General features: G+C 45.6%; 1 protein-coding gene across 3 annotated transcripts in view; it reads right to left on the reverse strand.

Annotated features, from left to right (window-relative positions):
- Positions 1–966: 966 nt before the first annotated feature.
- IRAK2 (interleukin 1 receptor associated kinase 2) overlaps positions 967–25,713 on the reverse strand; it is a 58,027-nt gene continuing 33,280 nt past the window's right edge. The window contains exons 4-13 of one of the 3 annotated variants that reach the window (XM_030840674.2): positions 25,605–25,696; positions 23,977–24,171; positions 23,830–23,894; positions 21,915–22,029; positions 20,292–20,401; positions 17,871–18,066; positions 14,435–14,497; positions 6,245–6,445; positions 2,936–3,227; positions 967–1,979 (exon numbers count right to left, since the gene is read on the reverse strand). In XM_030840674.2, the coding sequence (XP_030696534.1) occupies positions 1,867–1,979; positions 2,936–3,227; positions 6,245–6,445; positions 14,435–14,497; positions 17,871–18,066; positions 20,292–20,401; positions 21,915–22,029; positions 23,830–23,894; positions 23,977–24,171; positions 25,605–25,696 (1,442 nt within the window). In that variant the 3' untranslated portion in view covers positions 967–1,866. Of the gene's footprint in view, positions 2,257–2,935; positions 3,228–6,244; positions 6,446–14,434; positions 14,498–17,870; positions 18,067–20,291; positions 20,402–21,914; positions 22,030–23,829; positions 23,895–23,976; positions 24,172–25,604; positions 25,697–25,713 lie in introns of all 3 variants that reach the window. The other 2 variants (XM_060308781.1, XM_060308780.1) reach the window with 2 other exon arrangements.

Genomic DNA, 25,713 nt, shown 5'->3' on the forward strand with positions numbered 1-25,713 from the left:
GTTCATGGAAAGACACCTTGGTGCTCATGAACCCCTGGAATTCATATACAGAATTGTGTATGTATGAATTTACAGCTTGCTGGAGGAAGAAGGTCCAAAGCTTTCATAGATTCTCAAAGTGGTTCTCTGACCTCTTCGGAAATTTGTGAAGCCCTGGTCTAGAAATGCAAATCTGTCTGGGTAATATTACCCAATTGGCAACTGTCCTGTATTGCTCAAAACACTTTGGAAACATACTGCTCATAATTTTAAGGTGATTACCACACGCCAGGTCATATTCAGGGCACATAACACGGACTCTGGTTGAATCTTCACAGTGGGACTTCCCTGGTGGCACAGTGGTTAAGAATCCACCTGCCAATGCAGGGGACACGGGTTTGATCCGTGGTCCAGAAAGATCCCACATGCCGTGGAGCAACTAAGCCCATGCGCCACAACTACTAAGCCTGCGCTCTAGAGCCTGCAAGTCACAACTACTGAGCCCAAGCACCACAACTACTGAAGCCTGTGTGCAGCAACGAAGACCCAACGCAGCCAAAAATAAATAAATAAATAAAAATAAGGGCTTCCCTGGTGGCTCAGTGGTTAAGAATCCACCTGCCAATGCAGGGGATATGGGTTCGAGCCCTGGTCCGGGAAGATCCCACATGCCGCAGAGCAACTAAGCCCGCGAGCCACAACTACTGAAGCCCGCGCGCCTAGAGCCCGTGCTCCGCAACAAGAAAAGCCACCGCAATGAGAAGCCCGCGCACCTCAACGAAGAGTAGCCGCCACTCACCGCAACTAGAGAAAGCCCACACGCGGCAACGAAGACCCAACACAGCCAAAAATCAATAAATAAAATAAATTTATTAAAAAATAAAAATAAAATAGGACACGCTGAATTTAAAAAGACTTGCAACGTGACTTTTCAGAAATATACCCACTGCAATAAATGTTAGGTACATGACAAAAATAAACGCTTAATGTCTTTTTAAAAATTTATTTAACAAAACAGGACAAGTGCATTTTCAAAGTATTTCTGCAGCCATGTCTCACCCGTTCCTCCCCAACAGCCCAGGGAGGGAGGATGAATGCATGTTACTTACAAGGAAACTGAGGTTCCAGAAAGTAAATTAGCAGCAGAATCAAACATGAACCTAGTTCTCCTGGTTCTTTATCTACAGCCATAAATAATACATACTCTCTAAATAAAAACTCTATTTAAAATATTAGCATTAGTGGAATGGGAGGATAAAGGTGCAGAGTGGGCATTAAATAAATATCTGTGGGCTGCAATATTTCTGAAAGAGAAAGCAGAAAACCTCCAGAGCCTTCTGCCAGGTGTCTGGCATTTGTAAAACTTGAGACCTTGACGAGGGAGTGAAGAACCGAAATGGGACACAAGTTGAAAGTCTTTCATGTAAAGGTCATGGAAGTTTGCAGGCGGTTGGTAGCAAATATTACCCAGAGATCTTAGCTTTGGAAAGTTCCATCAGCGCTCAGAATGCTCAATCGGTTTGTCAAGGGTGAGAGCCAGGCAATGGCATCTATAGGGGTGGTTATTGTCACATGCTCCACGGAACCACAAAATCGCCCACATCCTGGGCTCGTGTATCAGGGTTTCCCCTTCAGTCTCCTGATAACCCAGAGCTCTGATTGACGAATCTCAGAAAGGAAGAGGACTTCATGGATTTCTGTGTCTCTGAAAGCTGAGGTCCCGTCTCCCCTAACTCACTCTGGTAAAATGGAAGTGTCTCTGCCGCCACCCAAGGGAAGCTGATGTTTGGTGTTTCCTGGGAGATCTTGATTCTTCCTTAGACCTTTTTCTCGATTGACGTTCATTTTTCCGATGGAGGACGAGGGTCCTCAGCTATGTTCGAGTCATCAAGGGCCAAAAAGCTCAATGCTATCCAGTTTCTCTTCTTTGTAGAGCCGGATATTCTCCATCAGTTTCTTTTTGGCCTCATTGATCTCAATTTTCCACGAAGTCTCTGTAGCTGACATTCAATGGAAAGTAAAGAACTTGAACAAAAGGTATTTGGAAACAGTTGTTATAATTCTTAGAAAGTCAGACTTGGTCAGAGTTTTTCACTTAAATCGGACTTCTGAATCAGGCCCTGAGTGGAATGAGCATTGTCATTGCTTCTGCCTTTTCAGGGAAGGCCTGTCACCTGCCCCCACCTTTCAGAGAGGAGGGGCTTCCATGCTTCTCCCCTGGGGGTGGGGGGCAATGTTAGAATGAAGCTTACACGCTCTCTCTCTTCTTCCACTCACCTCGATGTGGGAGGAGGAACAACAGGAAAGGTCAGAGCCTGAGACATTCACAGAGCCACGTTTACCAGGGGATGAGGACGCTGAATTGTAAAGGCCTTCCGAATTTTTATTTCAGAAGGAAACCTGGTGTGTTTGGACCCCAGGGTCAGAAATAGAAGCTATCTTTGGAAGCAGCTGGCAAGGTGTGAAGTGAGGATAGAGAGGCGGCCGGGGACAGACCACAAGGGGCTTTGCTGGTCCCAAGGGAGAGTTTTTACTTGGTCTCTAAGTGCAATGGGGAACCACAGAAGGGCTTTAAACGAGGAGTGACATGAGTTGTTTTTAAAAACCACTCTGGCTGGCCCCTGGATGAAGAACTGGTGAGGGGCCAGAGCAGATCAGGGAGGCCACAGGGAGGCTGTGCGCTCATCCAGCAAGAGGAGAGTAGCTTAGATGAGGGGTAGGGGGACGGGGACGGGCAATGCAGGGAAGCAGATGGAGCGGTCAGTGGACAGGACTGAGTGAGGGACTTGACATCGGGGGCTGGGGGAGAAGGAGGATGACTCTCTTGGCGCGGCCAGCTGGCAGGTGAACAGCTGGATAAGCAAATGAACGCGTGAATGCGGGAGAGAAGGAATAAATGATAGACTGAGTTGGGGACATAAATGAGAGTGTATAAGGACTCAGATCCCACGCTTACCATCCTGGGGAGGTTCTGCACTGGCGCAGGCCTCAGAGGAGGAGTCAGCTTCCACTGCCCCACCAGCCGGCAGCTCGCTTTCTCCATCCGCTGGGCGGGGAGGCGAGTAGGCAGCCCCGGCCCAGGGTGCCTCCCTCATGCAGCAGGAGGCTTCGAAGCTGGAATTGTCCACGTCGTCCGTTTCTTCTGGGGTATTGGAGGAAGAGCCTGTGCACTCGGAAAGACCACTCCAAGGGAGCGACGTCTCCTGACCTCTCAGCTGCTCTTCCACAGCAGCCACAGAGCCACACACCTTGGGGAAGAGAGAGAGAACGCGCCACAGGCACAGAGATACAGATATTTGTACTTTTGCTGGTTGAGACCCTGGGTCTAGCTGCCCCAGTAATACCTATGCTGCCTGCAGTTTGGTTAAATGAGCAATAAATCATTCATCCTCTCATTCATAGGCTCCCTGCTTCCTTCTCTGTTACGTGGTTACGTGTGTGTCTGTGGGTCGAATCTAAAAATTCGAGTTGAGTTTCTATCACTTTCAGCTAGAAATGCCCTAAGTAATATAGATATTGCCCTTGAGGGCTTTTCTGGTTAGGGAGGTTAGTAAAATTAGAGGCAGGCAGGGAAGGAATATTTCTTCTTTACACACACACACACACACACACACACACACACACATAAACGGCACACAAACCTACCCTTAGTAAAAATAACAAATTTCATTTGCTCAGTGCCTTGCAGTTTACAAAGCACATTTGACACATAATGTAAATGACTTTTTAGAAATAAAAAATTAAAAGATCAGAGAGGTTAAGTTCCCTGCCTAAGGTCACCCAGTCAGTGAGTGGCAGAGCTGACCACTAAACCCAAGTCTGCTTCTCTTCAAGGCCATGACCCTACTGACCTCTCAACTTCCTAGCTTGGTTGTGAAATACTGCGGACAATGACCATTTTCATTCCTCTTTGTATATGAAAGTGCCCTATCCCCTTTATTCTACATAGCAAATGCTTCCTCATGCTTCAAGGCCCAGTTCAAATGTCACCTTTTGAGATAAATCTCCACAATATATGCCCAATAAATACTTGCCAAGCTAAAAACTACAAGACTACATAACTAGGTTCTGGCCTAGGTTCTGGCCTATGGGAGAAGAAGTGATATGTGCATTTCCAGGTCACACCCTTACGAGGAAGGGTATATGTTCTCCTTTTTAACCCCCTTTTAGTGGCTGGAATGCAGATGTGATGGCCTGAGCTAGAGCAGCCTTTTTGGATTCCGAAGTGGAAGTCACTTGATAAGGGTAGCAGAGCAACAATACAGGAGCCCAAATCCCCAATACTGCGGCACTGCGACATCAGCTCTGGACTGCCTACATTCAAACTGTTGAGCTAAACAGAACAAACTTTTATCTCACTTGGAGTCTCCTCATTATAGCAGCTTCTTTGAATGTACTTTAAGTGATACACTGAACAAAAGAGTAAATTGAATGAAGGAATGGAAGAATAAGTGGTTGAGGGAGAGAGATCTTTTTAAAACATAAGTCTGATTATGTCCTGCCCCTGCTTAATACCCCCAGTGACTTCCTCAAAATCCTGACTGTGGCTGCAAAGCCCTCTGTTGTCGGGCTCCTCCTTCCCCAGCAGCCTCATCACAAGCCACTCTGCCCCAGGTACTCTGTGTTCTAGCCACTCTGACCTTATTCCAGGCCCTTGACCTTCTAAGCTCTCTCTCAACTCAGGCTATTTGCATGAATTGTTCCTTCTGCTTCGGTTGCTCTTCATCTGCTTACACATCACTTCCTTGGGAAAGTCCTGGGTGGGGACCCCGTAATATGCTACACCAGCGCTCACCAGATGGTTACTGCACAATGTCTGTGAACTCCAGGAAAGTGGAACTGGGCCCGCCTTGTTCCCCGATATATCCCCGGGGCCCAGCACACCGCTGCTGAATGAGTGACTGAACACTGTGGCACACGGGCAGCTGGAGCACAGCCTAGACTGAGAGCGGTGACTTGGTCTCTAGCTCCTGCCATGTCCTGGTGCAAGAGGGTAGAGCTGGGGCTGAGCCAAGGAGTCCAGAGGGCTCTGACAGAAATTCCCTCTGGCCTCATCTCCCCCTCTCTTGGCCTCAACATCTCCATCTGTAAGAGGGGAGGGTTGGGCTATAGCAGTGGTGGGTTTTTTTGTTGTTGTTGTTGTTGTTTTGCAGTACGCAGGCCTCTCACTGCTGTGGCCTCTCCCGTTGCGGAGCACAGGCTCCGGATGTGCAGGCTCAGCGGCCATGGCTCACGGGTCCAGCCACTCCACGGCACGTGGGATCTTCCTGAACCAGGGCACGAACCCGTGTCCCCTGCATCGGCAGGCGGACTCTCAACCACTGCGCCACCAGGGAAGCCCTAACAGTGGTGTTTGAAGATTTTTTTTTTCAGCTACCAAACCCTTTCCTCAGATAAAATACTGAGAACCCAATACAATTATGAGAAGTGACAGTGGATGTCTGGTTGGAGTCATGGGTGGGGCCTGCAGCCATCCACAGCCCTCTTCCTGCCTCTTCCCAAGGAGCCCCTCTCTGTCAGACACCCCTTGAATCACTCCGTGGGATGATCTCTATGAGCCCTCTCAGGCAGTTATTTTGTACTTAGAAAGGCCTAGTAAAGTTGGTGCCCAAATTTACACCTGTTACCATGGAAACCCCCTCTGCATATCCTGTCCATAGGAAAATGTTTTATCCTCTGTGGTAGTTGATGTCTGCCTAGTCCATGGGTTAAAGAATGATCCCTTTCTCTGGAACCTGGCCCTTCCACCTTCCAGGCTTGACCCCCTGGCCACCGGGTTTATATACCGGACCCCCACCTTACCTGATAGGCCAACAGGTAGACACCTGACCCTAGCTAAGCCAATCAGTTTCTCTCACTAAGAGGTTGGAATTGGGCCGCTCAGTGAAGACAGAACCATGACATGTAAATGAATAATACGGCTGTATCCCCTGACCAAGAGGATGGAGGGAATGAGAAGGGGCCTACAGAGAGAAGGAGAGATAAAGCCCGTTCAGAGAAAGCAGGCGGACTTCTGTTATATCCGAGGGTGTGGTCCTGGGCACCCTCAGGACCAGACTCCAGCTTGGCTGCTGGGAGCTCCAGCAGATACTGCTGTTTGCAAACAAATATGGCCCTGGTGTACGAAATCACTTCTCGGTCAAGGCGTCGGTAAAGGGATCGTGACAGAGCCCCTGGTAAAGCAGACTCATGCAGCCGGGGAACCGAGGCCCTGCTGACGCAGGACAGGGCTCATCGCTGGGGGAAGGCTGAACGTGAGGCTCACCTCCGCCAGGCTGGCGTTGCGCCTCCGCAGGCAGAGGCAGGCGGCCATGGCCAAGGCCTCGGCGCAGGCCTCTGGCAGCCTCCCTGCTCTCTTCTCCAGGTAATTCTGGCAGATCTCCTTGGCCATCACTTTCTCCACATCTGTCTTACTGGAGCAGAGCCGTGTGGTGCTGCTGGGAATTTCACTGAGGAGTAAATCCTTCTGTGGGAAGAAGAGTGGAAACACCCCCCGTGTGAGCTGCAGGGGTGTGGAGTCTAACCACACGTGCCCCATCCGCCTCCAGGATTGCACCAGAGCGGCAAACACTCAGAAAACCAACAGTGTTTTTAAAACTAATTGCAAGGATCCCAGGACCAAGTAAAACGGCAGAACTGGAGAACTGCTAAATTCCCCACATGTACAGGGCATTCCATACCACACTCATAAGCCCCGTCAGGCAGGGGGGTCTTGGGTTGCTTCATCAGGAAAATGGGGATAACAGGACTAACACAAAAATTAAATGACATAGGGCATCTAAAGCATAAAGTGTGATAAAGTGTGATACTTGACACAATCAACATTCAATAGTCTATTAGTGATAATAATTAATAGTAATAATAGCTACCATTTATATAGTACTTACTACGTGCTGAGCACTTTACTTACACCAATAATTCATCTTATTAATAACATTTACAGGAAAAATCTCTCATGATACAAAATAAACATTTTAGGATGTAGGATTCTGACCCATGTATATTTAATAGGAGATGTACTATATATAATATTATGTATATTTTTATATTTTAAATTTTGTATTTACATGTTACAACATTTTATGCTACTTAGAAAGCAGAAATCTGAACTATTCCTAAAACAGAAGATATGCTGTATAAATAATAATAAATATATTACTATATAAGTATATTTGTATAGTACAAATTATATATTACATTGCACATGTATATATTTACTTATTTGCAACTTATATAAATATAAACCTACTTATATAAATAGGTTACAAATATATTACTTGTACTGATTAAATATATTAAATATAGGAAATTAATATGTAATATAATTATGTATAATATTGATTGATATAGTATATAGTGCATTAATCTATCATATATTAACATATGAGATGTTAAAAAAATGAAACATTTATATGTATTTTTTAATATTTGTGGTATATTTATGTAAACACTATAATATTTATATATAAATTTTCCATGTATATTCTACATATATACATATTTATATATAAAATATTGTATACTTTAAACAATATGTTTTAGATATATGTATTTGTAATGATATTTCATAGATATACAGTATTTTATATGGTTACACATATAACTACATAAAACATTTTATATAACTATATATAACATACAATATATAATATATATTTACATATAATATATAATACTTTAAATAACTATATATTTATACAGAAATATTTCAATGCACTTTATATGTTATATGCTACATGCATTATATAAAAATATTGTGTAATATTTCATGCTATATAAAATGCAAAAATTGAAAATCCATGTTATAAATAATATAAAATATAAATATATATTTAAATATAAATAATATAAACTGTGTGTATATATACATATATAGAATAAATACCAGGGGGCAGGGTGTAAAATTTTAACAGTAGTCATCTCCAAGAATGATTTCTATTTTATTTTCTATATTTTCCTATATTTACTAAATGTTCTACAAGCCTGTTTTGCAGTTATATTTGGAAAAATAAAAGGGTTTATTTTGTGTGTGTTTTTTAATAAATTTACTTATTTTATTTATTTATTTTTGGCTGCGCTGGGTCTTCGTTGCTGTGCGCGGGCTTTCTCTAGTTGTGGCGAGCGGGGGCTTCTATTCCTTGCGTTGCGCGGGCTTCTCATTGTGGTGGCTTCTCTTGTTGCAGAGCACGGGCTCTAGGCGTACGGGTTTCAGTAGTTGGGCTCGCAGGCTCTACAGTGTGGGCTCAGTAGTTGTGGCTCACGGGCTTACTTGCTCCGCGGCATATGAGATCTTCCGGAACCAGGGCTCGAACCCGTGTCCCCTGCATTGGCAGGCGGATTCTTAACCACTGCGCCACCAGGGAAGCCCTGTGTGTTTGTTTTTAACACCAACAGTTCCTGACCTCCTATAATACGTCCCCATCTGTTAACTATGGCCTTCAGAAACCCCAGATTTTGTGACAATCTGGCCCCTGCAGACCTATCCCATCTCCTCTCCTCCCTCTGTCCTTCTAGCTCACTGTACTCAGCCACTCTGTCTCCTCCTTCTATCTTGGAAGCCCCTAAGCTCATCCTGCCTCAGGGCCTTTGCACTTATTCTTCTCTCTGTCTACAATGCCCCTCCCTTGAGCTTTATCATGTCCTGGTCCCTCCCTTCATTTGGGTCTCTGCTCTGATGTTACCTACACCAAGAAGCTTTCCCTGACCTAAAACAGCCCTCCTCCAACTCTTTCACTCTGTCCCCTAACATTACTTCACATTTCTTCATAGCACTTACCACTGGCCTGCAACGACACATATTTTCATTTACTTAAATATCCTTTGTTCTCCTCCCCTAGAATGAAAGCTGCAGGAGCATAAGAACTTTAACTTTGTATCCCCAACACCAAGAACAGTACCTGGCAGATAGTAAGTTCCTTACAAATGTTTTCACATATTGTACAAGCTAATTTATTTTCTGGTTAAGTTTCTTCCTTTTTGTGTAATTTTATTATTTTTAATAGAAGTGATTCATTAAATGTAAAACTAAATTTTTATTGCTTCATACAGCTTTGTATACAAATAGTTATAATTCAGAGTAAAATATTATCAGAGATTATCAGACATGGGTTGTGATATTTGCTTCAAGAACAAAACAAAATAGTCCCCACTCTGCCTCAGTTTCCCAATTGAGAAAATGGGCTTTCTAAGGATCCGAAAAATACCTAGACACCTGACACCATCAATAACTCAGTGCCTGTAGACTGAAAACCTAAAACTGGCAAGGGGTTCATTTTTAAATGCCCTTTTGCACGATTCTTTCATGTGAGCTCTGTCTTTTTAAATGTTTATCTTTTTAAACAGTGTAATGGTGGGACACCCCTGGTGGCACAGTGGTTAAGAACCCGCCTGCCAATGCAGGGGACACGGGTTCGAGCCCTGGTCCGGGAAGATCCCACATGTCGCGGAGCAACTAAGCCCGTGCGCCACAACTACTGAGCCTGCACTCTAGAGCCCGTGAGCCATAGCTACTGAGCCCGCGTGCCACAACTACTGAAGCCCACGCGTCTAGAGCCCGCACTCTGCAACAAGAGAAGCCACCGCAATGAGAAGCCCGGGCACCGCAACTAAGAGGAGCCGCTGCTCACTGCAACTAGAGAAAACCCACATGCAGCAATGAAGACCCAACGCAGCCAAAAATAAATAAATAAAATTTATTTTTTAAAAAAGTGTAATGGTATTTAAAGTTGACAAATCTGTAAATAAGAATAGAAGCGTATTATTTACGGATATGGAGGTTACCACCACCTGAAACAAATGAGAAACTGTGCATAGTGATTGCCCTGAAAGAACGGTGTAAGAAGATGCTCCCCACTTGACTACCGCCCATGAAATCCTGGGTCTCACTCAGTAACCGCCATCACAAGATGCCATCCTCCATCAAGAACACTCGGAGGCAGAGTGATGGGGAACTTAGTAATGGAGGGACTCAGCAACTCCACCTGAACCCTGATGAATCTTAGTACTGAAAGGAGGGCAGTCTGCTGCACTCCTCAGGCTGTGATGCAAAAGGAAGTACACAGAACCACCTAGACTATGATTCTAATCAAGTCTCAAGGGCTGACAACCAGGGCATAGGAAACAGGGGGAACAGAGAAACAAGTTAAGGATACAACAAGATGCAATCAGAAAAATCCAGCACGTGAGTCCCCCACAGAAGCGACCCACTTTATGCAAAAATGCAATGCCAGGCAGAAAGAAGGGGGGAGGGGCGCAGTGAGAGAACCAAAGTCTTCAGAAACATGTCACCTTGCTTGCATCTAGTTTCAAACGAACCAACTTTAAAAAGTAATTTTTGAGACAATTTGGGACATGTAAATATGAAATGGGTATTAAATGATAATAAGTAATTAAGAAAACTAAATTCTATGGGTGAAATAACAATATCTGGGATTTGCTTGAAAATACACAGACAAAAATGGTTTGGGGGTTGCAAAAGAAATAAGAAAAGCATGATGTTGATAACTGATGGGATGGATGAATGGAGATTCCTTATATTCTTTTCTTGACTTTTGTGTATGTTTGAAATTGTCCATAATAAAAAGGACTTTTTTTTTTTTTTTTTTCGGTACGCGGGCCTCTCACTGTTGTGGCCTCTCCCGTTGCGGAGCACAGGCTCCGGACGCACAGGCTCAGCAGCCATGGCTCACGGGCCCAGCCGCTCCGCGGCATGTGGGATCTTCCCGGACCGGGACACGAACCCGCGTCCCCTGCATCGGCAGGCAGACTCTCAACCACTGCGCCACCAGGGAAGCCCCATAAAAAGGACTTTTTAAGGAAGTGGGCGTCCCTGAGGGCAGGCCAGGGAAAGAGGCCTGGAGTAGTTGCTAGGTGCTGCTACGTTTTCTAAGCCAGGTATGCAGATTACTTGAATTAAACATTTTAATTAAAAAGAAATTAGTCAAAATCAACAGTATTATTAAAAACATTTTTTTGTTGTTGTTAAAAACTAAAATAGAAGCAGTTGAAGTTTTAGGGCAAAAGTTAAACCCTCCCCTTATTTCAACTCTCCAAAGGCAACCCCTGCTAATAGGCTGGATTATATTTTTCTAGAGTTTCTGCTATAAAAGTCCACAGTTATAATCACTTTAGTTATATACAATAATAATGGCAAGCAATCTCCTAAGAGCTATTAAAATAAGCGTAGTAGTAATAATAGCTACCACACAGAGGGCTTACTATGTTCTAGTCACTGTTTTAGGCACTTCACATAGTATTTAATCTTCACTAAACTCTATCAGGTAGGTACTATATTAGCCCCAGATAAATAAGAAAATATAAGATGCAATTTGTAAATTCATTCATCTATTTAGTACCAAAGACGGGATCACACTATATATACTGTTTTGAACTGGCTTTTTTCTCACTTGCAGATATCTCCCTGTCAGAACATATACATCTCTCTTGTTTTGCTTTTTCTAAAATAAGAATGTCTATGTCAGCTTTATTCAGAATTGCCAAAACCGGGAAACAACCCAGATGTCTAGCAACTGGTCAATGGATAAACAAATGGTCGGACATCCATACAACGGAGTATTCCCCAGCAGTACGAGGAATCAACCACTGATACATACAACATGGATGAATCTCAAAGGCAGCACGCTAAGTGGAAGGAGCCCGAAACGCACAGGCACACGCTCTATGATTCCACTTACATGACGCTCCAGAAGAGATGGAACGACACAGACAGAAACTAGATCAGGAGTTGCCAGGGCCTGGAAGGGGGGAAAGGGGATTGACTATAAAGGGACGTGAGGGAATTTTCTGTAATGAAATAAATATTCCATATCTTGATTGTGGTGGTGGTCTCCCGACCATCTACATTTGGTCAAAACTCATACCATTTTTGTGTACCTCAAAAGTGTGAATTACACCTTGACAGAAATAAGTGCATACGTCCACACTGAGATCCCCACACAAAGGTACCAGCAGCTTTATATGTACTGGTCAAACGCTGGAAACACCCTACACGTCGTCAACAGATGAATGGACAAATGGGGGCACATCCACACACCAGAGCATCATTTGGCATCTAAAGAAATGAACTCCAACACACAAACAGAGCATGGGTGCATCTCACAAAAACTATGCTGAGTGGGAAAGGCCAGACAACAAAAGGGCACACACACTCTCTACGGTTTCCTTTACAGGAAACTCCAGAAAAGAGAAACTTTGGTACAGTTGTACAGTGACAGAAAGCAGACCAATGGCTGTGGGGGACGGCAGGGTGGGGAGGGGTGAGAGGAGGGTGACAACTGAGAAGAGGTAACTTCTGGGGTAGTGGGCATGCTCATTATCTTGATTTGGTGATGATTTCACAGATAAACACAAATGTCAACATTTATCATATTATACACTTTATCCTCATTATAAGTATTTACAAACATACTCATAAAGCTTTTTTTATAAATAACTTCATGGTGTTCCATGGTGTGTATGATCATATCGTCATTTTTTTAACCGCCTCCCAATTGATAGATATTTCACTTGTTAGCAATGCTTCACTACCATAACTAGTGCTACAACGAACATCCTCGTCCCTCTGTCTTTCTTACTTGTATGCGTTTCCCTAGCGTACAAGTGAAATTGCTGCATCAGAGGGTACACACATTTTAAATTTTGATGGAAGCCACCCAATGACCTCCAGAAACACTGCAGCCATGAACACTCCCGAGTGTGGAGGAGAGGCCGGCTCCTCCCACCCTGGACCCACTTGGCCACAGCTTTCATCTCTGACTTGAATTTTAATTTTTTGCACAATGAATTATAAGTACCACAACAAGGGATGATGGGAGACCCTATTTGGGTCCAGAAGAAGAGAAAAAAACTAGATTAAAAAAAAATTATTTCCTCCATGTTTTTAGAAACCATTTACCAAAAAAGCCTTCTGGGAAGTTTCACCTAAGTGTCTTCAAAGGCTCCTTCCCCTGTGACATTCAATCCCTGGGTGAATGTGCTGGGTAATACGTCTGAGGAAAACTGTCGGAATATGAGAAATTGTCCCAAACTGCCCCGAACCACATCTGAGCTGACCAAACCGATCTCTCTGCAGTACCGGGGGCCTAGTGGCCAAAAGGGGCAGAGCTCTGGGAATTCAGCAAAGGGACAGGTCGTGACTGTCCGCGTATAGGGGAGGTCTTCAGCTTCCCACCCCAGGGTGAAGGGGATGCTTTTGGAGCCTAGTCACAAAAAAGCCAGCTGCTCCAACGGCCTCCACATCAAGTCAGAAAAGTGCTCCCCTCTCAAATTAGTGAAGAGGATTAGGGCTTGCACAGGGGTCAGAGCTCTGCAGAAGACATGGGTTCAAATCCCAGCTCCGCCATCTCGCTGGGGGTCATAAGATACATCTCTTCACCTTGGCCTTAGTTTTCTCATATGTAAAATGGGGACGGTAATAATAACGATGATGAATCCGTATGATTGGACTGTCATGAGAATTAAACAGTCAGGAGAGCGCTGGGGTTAAGAACTCAGCATCTGGGCTTCCCTGGCGGCGCAGTGGTTGAGAGTCCGCCTGCCGATGCAGAGGACGCGGGTTCGTGCCCCGGTCCGGGAGGATCCCACATGCCGCGGAGCGGCTGGGCCCATGAGCCGTGGCCACTGGGCCTGCGCATCCGGAGCCTGTGCTCCGCAACGGAAGAGGCCACAGCAGTGAGAGGCCTGCATACCGCAAAAAAAAAAAAAAAAAAGAACTCAGGATCTGCAGTCCAGCAGATGTAACTCAGAATCTCGACTCTGATACTTAGTAAAGCTGAGATCTCAAACAAACCTCAGAGCCTGCTCACCTCATCTGTAGGTGAACATAATGACTTTATCAATCTCATGGGGATTCAGATGACCTAGAAAGGTAATATATGTAAAGTGCCAAACACAGAGTTGGGTGTGTTGTTATATTTTTGAAATGACACTATACACACGCACACGTATATTTGAATGACAGTTCTTACGAACCTACAAAATGGAAATTATTGTTTTTATTATCGAAACCTAAAAGGGCTGCAATTAACTTTCACCAATTTAAAGACAAACCCTAGGACTTCCCTGGAGGTCCAGCGGTTAAGACTCTGGGCTTCTGCTGTAGGGGGCATGGGTTCAATTCCCGGTTGGGGAACTAAGATCCCACATGCTGCATGACGTGGCCAAAAAATTTAAAAAATAAAGACAAACGCTATATGATTGCCTGACATGCAGAGAGAAGACATGGATTTCCGCTAAACATTCTAAACTTTCTTATCATGAAAAAGTAATTGTTCCCTGGATGGTGCAGGGGGAAGGTTACAGCTACTTTGCACAAGTACAAATCAAACCCTGGACTGAGGCCTCGTTAGCATCTGTAAAATGGGTGCAGTGGAGGTCCCTGCCCTCCCCACCCCTTGACCCCTCATAGCTGTGAGAAAGAAGTGACTGGTTCCCTTACCAAGTAAACCGGGCTCCGGTTGTCGTCCATCGCGGGGATGCCAGTGAGGACCTCAGCTAACACCTGTGAGAACACGGAGTTAGCACGGTTCACACACACATGCACAAGTTCACCCAGGAGCTTCTGGCCAAGAAAGAAGTTCCTTCTCAGGAACAAATTCTGAGCTCCAGGCCTGGCTCTGGCATCTGCCAGCACAGACACTTGCCCAAAATCTGGAACGTGGGATTATCACTAAACACCTCCTCCAGCTAAACACACCACCCAGCTACTAGGAGAAGGTTTAAGTTAATTGATAGCAAGGTAGGGAGGATGAAAACCAAATGTGTGTGTATTACCATCAGATAGATAGACAAGATACACACACACACACACCTCTCTCTATATATATACACATATATACAGCTATCTGTATACACACATACATATACATACACACACTATATATACTAAAGATATTTTCATTTAAAACCCATCAGGAACGGTAAGCAGGCACGCTATGTTAATCTCAAGAAAAGGAGGAATCCATGTGCAGACACCTATTCTAGACAGAAAATCTCGGCAGGATCTATAGCACGTTTCATCCACAGGCCTTTATTTACATTATTTGTTCATTAATACATCCATTTAAGAAAGGAGCACAGCCCTGAGCCAGTGTAAGCCACCACAAAATTGACAAACTGTGATCTGTGTCTTAATAAATGGGAAACCTGCTTTGAACAGAAATTCAGCAGAGATAACAGCACACTGGCTAAGGGGTCCCTAGTCAGACAGACCTGGGTTCAAATTCTGACTCTGTTCCTTACATGCTTTGGTGATCTTTGGGCAAGAAACTAAAATCTGGGGACTTTCCGGGCGGTCCAGTGGTTTAGACTCAGCGCTTCCACTGCAGGGGGGTGCGGGTTCAATCCCTGGTCAGGGAACTTAGATCCCACACGCCACATCTGAGCCTGTATCCTTATGTGGTACGTGGTGATCTAGTGGTTGTAAATATGAGGCAGTGGGTACTCCATCTTAGTGTCAAATCTCCCTCCCACAAATTCTCTCAAAGTCAGAATAAGGTCACATCACTGCCAAGAACTCCTCCACCCAGAAAGGGCCTGCAGGGTTACTAACAGACTGGCACTGGCCAGGAGGGGGCAGCAGAGGGCACCCCTGCAGCTGGCGGAGGAGCCCATGGAAAAGGGACTCTGGCTGGGGTCCTGCCAAGGCAGGAGGGAAGAATAAGAGGAAATAAATAGACAGACATTTCCTCTGCCTCTTCCACATGGCAGGCCCTGTGCCAGGCCTTTTACAGAGGTTACTTAGCGCTCATCAAAAAGAACACTGACCTACTACGGTATAGCACGGAGAACTATATTCAATATTCTGAGATAAACCACAATGGAAAAGAATATTAAAAAGAATGTATATATGTGTATAACTGAGTCACTTGTGCTGTACGGCAGAAATGACCATAACGCTGTAAATCAACTATACGTCAATAAAAAAATAAATTAAGAAAAAAACACACAGAGAAATGCAGTGTTCCCCACAACAAGAACCAAAGTTCAAAATCGTACCATCCATCAGTGGCAGGGCTGAGAAAAAGACTGAAGGGAGCCAGTAGGCACTCACTGAATGAATGAATGAGTGAATAGGAAAGTCAATTGTTGCATCAGGAGCTGAGTTAAAAAGTCAAGAGTAAACAGAAATCAAGAGTGAGGGTGTGAAGGTAGGAAGAATAACGGTAACCACAATAATAATAATCATGTTGACCTATGCAACATACTCTGCTAACCAGTTTATATATGTTATCTTATTAATCTCCATATGTATGAATACCCCCATTTTCCAGAGGACAAAACTGAGGCCCAGAGTTATAGGTGACACCCTAGGTCACACAGCTGAAAGTAACTGAGCTGGGACTCAATCCCATGCTCTTAAGCTCTACCTTATAAGTGCCTGGCAGCCTTGGGCTTCAGTTCCACTGGTTCTTAAAGGAGCAGGAGCTTGGGCTGGCCCTGCTGAGCTTCACTGAGCCCCTCACAGTGGGGCTGATGGGGGCGAGGAGGAGGAGGCGGGAGGGAATTGGGGGACAAGTAAACCAGAAGGGCCGATGGGCTGGGAGACAGAGGGAAGCAGAATCTGGTATGTGGAGGCTGGGCTGAGGGCAGAAAGTGGCTCAGAGGAAGGGCATTAGTGGGAGAGGTAGATGGACGGACTGTGGTCAAAGAGAGGAAGTATAGAGTTTAAGGCTGGAGAGGAAGAGAGAAGGCACGGTCCAAGGTGCAGCTGTTGGCTTCTGGCAGAGGTCAGCCAGCGACTGTCACTTTTCTCAGCCAGCATTTCCCAGACCGGGATCCACAGGTGTCTGATGCTTAGAGATACTAAGAAAACAAGGTTCCATGGTCAAGGGAATTTGGGAAACATTTTGGGAAGAGGTTGCCATGGAGACCCTTTCAGAAAACAGCTTAGGAGTGAGCAGTGCCAGCAAGTTAGGGTCACTGAAGACCCTCAACAAGTTTATAAGCCAGTCCTGACGGGGGGGGGGGGGTGGAGATTGGAAGCCCACCTCCATACCATGGCTGGGTGGTGGTGAATTCACAATTACCAGATTAAAGGCTATTTACCATATGAAAGGCTCTTGTTAATTTTGTGGTAACTTTTTTTTTTCCTGCTTAACCTTGCTCAACCCAGCATTTCCCAAACCTACTTAAACACATCAAAACCCTTTAAACACATCAAACCTATTGAGATCTCAGGGAACTGGTATTCTTTGGAGACTGCTACAGTCAGACCATGAACTCCTGGGGGAGGGATTGTGTTTTAGTTACATTTACATTCCAAGTGCCTGACACACAGTACTGAAGGACAGCAGTGGTGACAAGGACAGAGGTTGGATGGGTAGATAGATACTGAATGGATGGGTGGCTGTTGCCGATGAATGGCTGGATAACAACTGGACTGATGGACGGATGGACAGATGGACAAAACAGATGGACGAACAAACAAGAACAAACAGACAACTGGATAGATAATTAGATGGCTGGCTGGATGCGAATCAGGGAAGTCAGGAGGTACCTTTAGCCTATTGGAATCTGGACACTCATGGGGCGGGGGCCTTTACTTCAAGGGTTGGCAAACTTTTTCTGTAACAGGCTAGATCGTAAATATTTTAGGTTTTGTGAGCCACAAACAATCTCTGTCACATCTTCCTTTATTATGATTGTTGTTGTTGCTGTTATTATTCAATCTTTTATAAATGTAAAAACTAGTCTTAATTATAGGCCATAGAAAATAGGCCATTGGACTGGTTCTGACCTGTGTGCCATAGTTTGCCAACCCCTGCTGTACTTGGTGGAACATTTCTAAGAGCCTCTATTATGTGCTTACAAAGGAGCCATGGGAAGGACAAATGTGTACAGGCCCAGATCTGAGCAGAGAAGGAAGCTCTTACTATTCCACAGCCGAATATGTCCACTCGCTTTGTCAGCTGCCCCACCCTGATGAAATCTTCTGGAAGGTATGCAGTGGAGGCCTGGAAAAGGCGGGTCTTCACCGTGGTGTATTTTGACTTTTTGTTGACAGGACACCAGTGAGCCATCGAATGAGCCAGCTTGGGGGTGAAGTTTTGGTCCAGCAAGACATTGGAGCTGTGGGAAAGAAGGCAGAGAGAACCCTCTTGTTTTGAGGTAGACAAGAAGAGGTTGCCATGGAAACCCTTTCGGAAAACAGCTTAGGAGTGAGCAGTGCCAGCAAGTTAGGGTCACTGAAGACCCTCAACAAGTTTATAAGCCAGTCCTGACGGCAGGTGGGGATTGGGAGCCCACCTCCACCAGCAAATGGGGATGGAGCTAAGATTAGTCCTGCTGTCCCAGAAATGGCATTTGGTGGCCAGACAGGTGCAGCCATCCTGACCCCCACGGATGTCAGCCCAGATCAACCTCAGCCTGCCAAGCCCAGAGGCTGTGCCGCCTCCGTCTCTTCAGAAGCTGCTCCAACCCCCAGCTCTGGCCCAGCTGACTCATGTCTAAATGCCAGCATCCTTCGGGACTGAACCTGCCCAGATCACGGGGAATAAGAAGAGCAATAAAAATATTCTTGGAGGGCTTCCCTGGTGGCGCAGTGGTTGAGAGTCCGCCTGCCGATGCAGGGGACGCGGGTTCGTGCCCCGGTCCGGGAAGATCCCACATGCCGCGGAGCGGCTGGGCCCGTGAGCCATGGCCGCTGAGCCTGCGCGTCCGGAGCCTGTGAGGAGAGGCCCGCGTACAGAGAAAAAAAAAAAAAAAAAAAAATTCTTGGACCGTGGGAATGAACACTCTCAGAAAGTACTCCAGAGGAAAAATTTAAAATTTTTAAAAACTAAGCTTCAAGTATAGAAATATTCAAACTAACCCAAATGGTTTTTAAAAAGTAGACACAGAGAGCAGTTCTCCTAGGTTCCCTTACCCTGCTGCTCTCCGCTCAAGCTCCCCCTTTCAATAAAGCCTTTGGTTTTGTCATAAAAAGTAGACACCAATTCCAATATCCACTATTAGGAGTTGTTATGTAAATTATGGGCAAATACCTTCAATGGAAGACTAAGAAGTCATGAAAAATGATGACAGGCAATGTGGGGAAATGTTTACCATGTTTAACTCATGGGGAAAAAGAGAATATGAATTGGTAAACGGGTAACGGTGCTATCTTAGGGCTGAGATGTCTGTGTGGGCAGGGGTGGGAAAAAACCCAGAAAAGTGGCGGCCAGCTGGTGAGTGAGGGCAGCAGGGCCAGGATGACCACCTGCCCTTTCATTTCCTTTCTTGCTATTACAATTGTTTGTGCAATCAAATAAAAATCGGGGGGAGAAAAGAGGAAAGGGCTTCCACTTGCCAAATGGGGAGAGAACGCTGAGGAAGTATGAATTCTATGGTTTCGAGTTCAGTTTTGCCAGATCTTCTGGTATATTCTGGAATCCCTCTCCGTGCTTCCAGTCTTGGGAGCACGTTACTGATATGCTGGGGTACACACCTAACTTGCATCACAGTATCTGTGACAACAGATGCACAAGCAAGAACGAGTCTCCAGGACTTTCCTGGTGGCGTAGTGGTTAAGAATCCGCCTGCCAATGCAGGGGACACGGGTTCGAGCCCTGGTCTGGGAAGATCCCACATGCCGCGGAGCAACTAAGCCCGTGAGCCACAACTACCGAGCCTGTGCTCTAGAGCCCGCAAGCGACAACTACTGAGCCCACGAGCCACAACTGCTGAGCCTGCATGCCACAACTACTGAGCCCCTGTGCCACAACTACTGAAGCCCTCGCTCCTAGAGCCCGTGCTCCGCAACAAGAGAAGCCACCACCACGAGAAGCCCGCGCACCACAACGAAGAGTAGCCCCCGCTCGCCGCAACTAGAGAAAGCCCGCGTGCAGCAACGAAGACCCAACGCAGCCAAAAGTTAATTAATTAATTTAAAAAAAAAAAGAACGGGTCTCCGCAAAGAGCCTGAGCAAGGAGCTCCAAAGCCCAGGGAGCCTGGCAGACATGGCCCACAGCTTAAGGACCTGATCCAGACCAGCTGCTGGAGGGGAAGTGAAATACAGCAGGGGAGTGGAGGGCTTGTTGGGGAAATACCAACAAGCTTTTGGGGGAAATACTTTTGTTAGGGAAAGACAAACGTGGAGACAGGCAGTTCATGCTGACAGCAATCAGGGACAGAGTACAACCCAGAAACACTGATGTTCGAGGGTATAACAAAGAAAGAAGAGCCCCAAGAGAGGCAAGGAAGGGAGAGAAAGTGAAAGAGAAGAGAGACAGAGGGAGAGGAATGGGACCCAGGAGTGTGCGACACCTCATCCCTGTAGCCCAGCCCTGGGCGGGGCCCAGCCCACCTCTCTCACCTCTTGACGTTGCCATGGATGATCTCCAGGCCATGCAGATGCTCCACGGCATGAAGCAGCCCTGAGCAGATGACGACACGCTGGGGCCAGGGGAGCGGGTCCGAGCCACCCTAAGAGAAAGAAAAGGAGGAGAAAACAGTCACACATATGCCTTTGTAAAGTCCCAGTGGCAGGGTCCTGGGCTCCTGTCTCTCCTCCAGCCCTCATGTCCTCTGCAACAGGGCTCGGCCAGCATGGTTTACTGGCAGGGTACCGGTTTTGACATCAGACACATCTAGGTATAAATCCCAGCTCAGACATGCACTAGCTGTGTGACTTTGGAAAAGACACTCAACGTCTCTGAGCCTCTGCTTCATCAGATATAAAATAGAAATGTTAATCCCTATGCTTTAGGGTTGTTGTAAGGATTCAAAGGAGCGAATGGTATGCCCCTAGCATAGTGCCTGTTACACAGTGGGTGCTCAAAAAGCAGAAGTTATTTTTATCATGACTATCATGTGGCAGCTCTGGAATTCTTCTCTAGGAGGGGCTGGTTGGGAGAGGAGCTAGGGAGCTTGTGTTGGCACACCAAGCACATGGGCTGATTTTGTAAATATTCGGGGAGATCTCACAAGAGCTGATGGGGATTATCGGTGGTCTAAAGCCCCTTACCTGCCACTGAATGTCCAAGCAAAATCACCTCTTATGTTTTAGGTCGTCTCTTAGGTCCCACAGCCTCTAAGAACTGGCCTTGCTAATGGATTTCTTCTAAAAAACTCTGGAATCTGGAGCCACACAAACCCAGTTTAAACTCTAGCCCTGATACGTGTCAGCTGTGTTCCTTTGGGTAAGTCACTTTGCCTCTCTGTGCCAGAGACTCCTCTTTTTGAAAATGGGGGAAACCTCCAGGGCTGTGGCAAGGTCCGAAGCAGATGTGTAAAGCCATTACCAAGGTGTCTTGCACACAGTCAGAGTTCAGCAAAGCTACCAATCATTATTACACCATGAATAACTGCTTCGTCTGGTCCCTGACAAGGGAAGCAATAATTCTGTTGCAGAATGACTTTTTACCCTCTGTTTGAGGATTTTATGGGAAGGAGGCTTGTCTTAAAAATGGTAATTTTAATAGATACAGCACTCACATAGTATGACCTGCAAAAGGTCAAAAGGGTGTGGAGTAAAGTTTCTCTTCCAACCTATGCTCCATCTACATAGTTCTCCCCAGAGGCAGTCAAGGCACCAGTTTCTTGTATCTTTTCTGAAATATTCCATAAATTCACGAGCAAATAGGAATTAACTAGAATAGCATTTTTTAATAAAAATTTGCCTCCAATTTCCATACTCAGTTAATTCTTCTTCTTGTCCTATTGCATTGGCTAGCACCTTCAGAACAATGTTGAATAATATAGCACTATGGGGTACCTTTGTCTTGCTCTTGACTTAAATGCCTCTTGTCAAAAAACATTTTAAATAGGTTTTTACCTGAAGATGTTTAGCCAGATCTTATCCATCTTGGCCCACCTCCTCTTCTCGAAGGGTCTCTCGAAGGCCCCTTTCCCCTCTGGACTCCTAAAAGTCCTTAACCCTGATTCTCCAACTGGGTACTGCCTAATCCTGTTCTTTGACCATGACCGAGCCCCTTACCTGACCCTGGAGTCTGTCCTGTAAAGAACCATTTGCCATGTACGGGTAGATCAAGCTGTAAAACTGTTCTCCAGTGCAGAGGCCCAGCAGAGGTAAGACATTGGGGTGGCAGCATCTGAAATCAGACATCAGTACAGGGATGAGGAGTCAGACGGAAAGAATAATCAAAGACTGCTCCATTTCCTACCTCCTAAACCTCTTCTGCCCTCTCCACCCCCTGAGGCCACCAGTAACCTCCCAGGTACTAAATGCTCTAAACCCTGAGCAGGGTAGAGATGACAACTGCATGCCCTCAAGGAGCTTAAAATCAAGTAACTCAAAGTACATGACACCCTAACCACCCGTCTTCCAGAAGCAGAGGCTTAGAGGTTAAGGAACTTGCCCAAGGTCACAACTAGCAAACACTGAAGCCAGGACCAGATAGCAGGTCTGTTTGACTCCCAGGATTCGGGTTCTTCCCCGAAATCCTCTTCTGGTGGGTTCCGAGTCACTGTTCCCTCTTGACCCTCTTCCCACCTCTCTGACTGCTCTTTCTTGGCCTTTTCCACTAAGACCCTCCTCCTTTGCCTTCCCCTGAAACTTGAATCTCCCTGGCTGGGCTCATCATCTTGTTTTATAACCTTCTCCACCAGGAATCTCTCACCTCTATGAGGAACACCCCCAAATCTCTCATCTCCAGGCACATCCCACACACCAGAACTGACTGTCAAACTGCATCCCAATGTTCCAGGTGAACAACCTAGACTCAACAAGTTCCAAACCTGCTTCTCTGCCCACAGTTATTTTCTCAACCAAGGGCACCACCATCCATCCAGTTTCCTAGAAACCTCCTCACCTCCCCCATCTAATTAGTCACTGTTCACTGTCATACATAGCTTTCAATACACCCCCTTCATTCTCCCCTCCTCTGCCTTGGGTCCGACCCCAATGAACCCTCCCCAGCACTGTTGCAACGGCCTCCTGCCTGATCCCTTGGCCCCCCTCCACTCCCCCCAGGCCATCCTACTGCACAATTTTCACACTCAGCAGAGTTATTTACACTTCACTCTCCCCACTGGACTCCCCACTGGCTGTGTATTCTTCATGTCTGCACTCCCTAGAACAAAGAAAGGCCCTGACTGACGACTCACATTTGCAAATCAATGAATGAAGGAGTGACTACCGACTCCAGGAAGGCACTATGCCAAGGTGGAAAGGGAATCAGGTTTCCCGTTTCCATTAAGTGTGTCTGTGTGTGGATAAGTGTGTGTGTATATATGTGTGCATGCGCACGCGTGCGTGTGTGTGTAGTCATGCATATGTATGAAGAGAAAAAGGATTAAAGAAAATATATCAAAATCTGAATACCGTAGTAGTTACTTATAGGTGCTATGGAAAATCGGTGATTTCTATTTTCCTCTTTATAATTTTCTTTATTTCTTAAAATACTCCACAATCATCACACACTGCCCAAGGCTACACACTGGCAGAGGAACTCAGACAGTGACTTGCCAGGTTGAATGACAGCTGGTGTCCAGCACACTGCAGGGGTCCAGTATGTGCGTGTTCAATCCATCAGGCAATGACGGCAGAGCCAAGATAAGTGTCCAGGTATCCAAATGTCCTCCCCCTCTCTTTCCCAGTCCCCCCCACCAAGCTCTGTGACGGGGAGGCTCACTTTACTTCAACCAACCACATTCCAGCTCTGCCACTTACTAGCTGTGCGATCTTGGACAAGACACTTAATGTCTCTGTGCCTCAAGTTGCCCATGTGTAAAATAATGTGAAAACAGTAGCCATGTTACAGGGGTCTTGTGAGGATTAAATGAGCTTACATAAAGAGAATGCTTAAAACGTGCCTGCCACATAGGAAGCACTATATACAGGTTAGCAGTCATCACTATCAAACAAAGTATTTTCCAAAGGGGAGGCTTACCTACGACAAATTTGTACCTCTACCTGGAAGAATTTTTCAATTGATCCTGGACCTGAACAGGGCACCTGTGGGAAAAGACACTGAAACATGAAAATCTAGCCTCACCATGTAGTCTCCACCCCTTACTGGAAACCAATAAGTGCCCACCTCTCTGAGCTTCTTGAAGATGAATGGAGTGCCGAGCCTTTGCCCTCTGTAGATGTCAGCAAAGGTCCCCTCACTGATTTTGTGGTTTGGGTTGAAGTTATCAGTTGCCTGGACCACGTCCACCTCGCTCCAGAAAAGGCTGTCATCAGCCAGGCTCAAAAGTGTCTCCTGCTTAGGAATGGAGGTGCTGAAATCCTGGGAATTCAGAGAGAAGAGACTGAGATTAATATGGAAAATACTATTTTCCCTACTACCTCAGGGACTCTCAGAACAGCAGAGCTGAGGGGTGAAGGGGATCATCTCATCCAGTGAGGAGGGATGGCAAAAAGGACAGATCCCAGCTCTGCTTCTAACTTGCTCCGTGACCTTGGACAAGTTGCTTAACCTCTCTGAGTCTTCATTTCCTCATCAGCAAAAATAAAGATAACCATAATACCCTGGAGGGTAATTTTTTTTTTTTTTTTTCCCCAGTTTACAAAGGTGAGCACCAAGGGGGTCAAAGAACTGAAGTGAGTTTACACGGCGGGTCGATGGCTGGGCTTGTGTCCCCGGTCCTGCACACGGTATACATGCCGGGAAGCAGGACACAGGTTCACATAACCTGTACAGGTAAGCCTAAGAAAAGCAGCTCTGCATCAATCCCTTTTCTTCTTAAAAATAGGTGTACATAAACTTCCATTTTTTTTAAGTTATATGTGCTCTTATAAACAGTTTTAGATAATTAGAGGGGAGCTAATTATACATGATCTCATTATCCACTTAACTGCTATTAAAGTTTAGTGTAATTCTTGTCAGTTAGATACACGAGAATTTATTTTTAAAAATTGGGACCATGCCGCACCCACCTGTTTGATTTCCAGTGTTTTCTCTAAACGTTATACCATGATCATTCTTCCAATTACTAAATCATCTTTGAAAATGATTAATTATTAAAAAATAAATAAGCCTGCTTAAGTGACAGTCCCTTTTATGCAAGAGCTCCACTAACCAGACCCATGTAGCACTGGCTTCCCTGCCAGGCACTCTGCCCAGGACACCTTTAGGGGCCCACGAAAACATCTTAACGTAATTTCTTTCGAAGTCTGATGAACAAAAATGAACTTTTCAAGTTGAAGAAAATGTTTTAATTTTTAATCCAACTTGGATTATGTTCATCTTTATACCGTTGCAGTCATAAAGTGTAATTTTAAGTAATATTTTTAAATGAAAGAAAGGGCCTAGAAAGGCAAAAATGCTTAAGATTCACAGAAGTCACTTGTGACCCTGGACCCAAATCATTAAAAATTCAGGATAACTCCAATATATTTTGTGTTGAAAAAAGGTTGAAGGGGAGGCATTCTGACTACTGCAACCAAGATATTTTGGGAGGAGGAAGATGCCAATTATCAGCTCTCATTTAAATACAAATAACGGAAAAGCTCATTAAAAACTACAGTGCACCCTCTCCCCGCCCCTGATTTACTGAGGGCCAGCACTGAGAGTCTTAGAAGCTCAGAGCAATTCAATGGGCCTCGTTTCTCCCCTTCATCCTGACCCCTAACCCCCAAACTGTTCCCGAGGAATAAACACGTTGCATTTCTGAGAGAGGGTCACAGCTGGGAGCTACTGCTGGGGGGCAGAGGCTTTACCTTTGAATCGGATGAGGCTGGTAGGTCGGTGTTTACGGAAGGAGAGGCATCTTCAGCAGGGCCCCAGGGGCTAGCTCTGGCTGGAGCAGGCCCTGGAAAGGAGGGACAG

The sequence above is a fragment of the Globicephala melas genome, chromosome 11 (genome assembly GCF_963455315.2).
Source record: "Globicephala melas chromosome 11, mGloMel1.2, whole genome shotgun sequence".
Lineage (NCBI taxonomy): Eukaryota > Metazoa > Chordata > Mammalia > Artiodactyla > Delphinidae > Globicephala > Globicephala melas.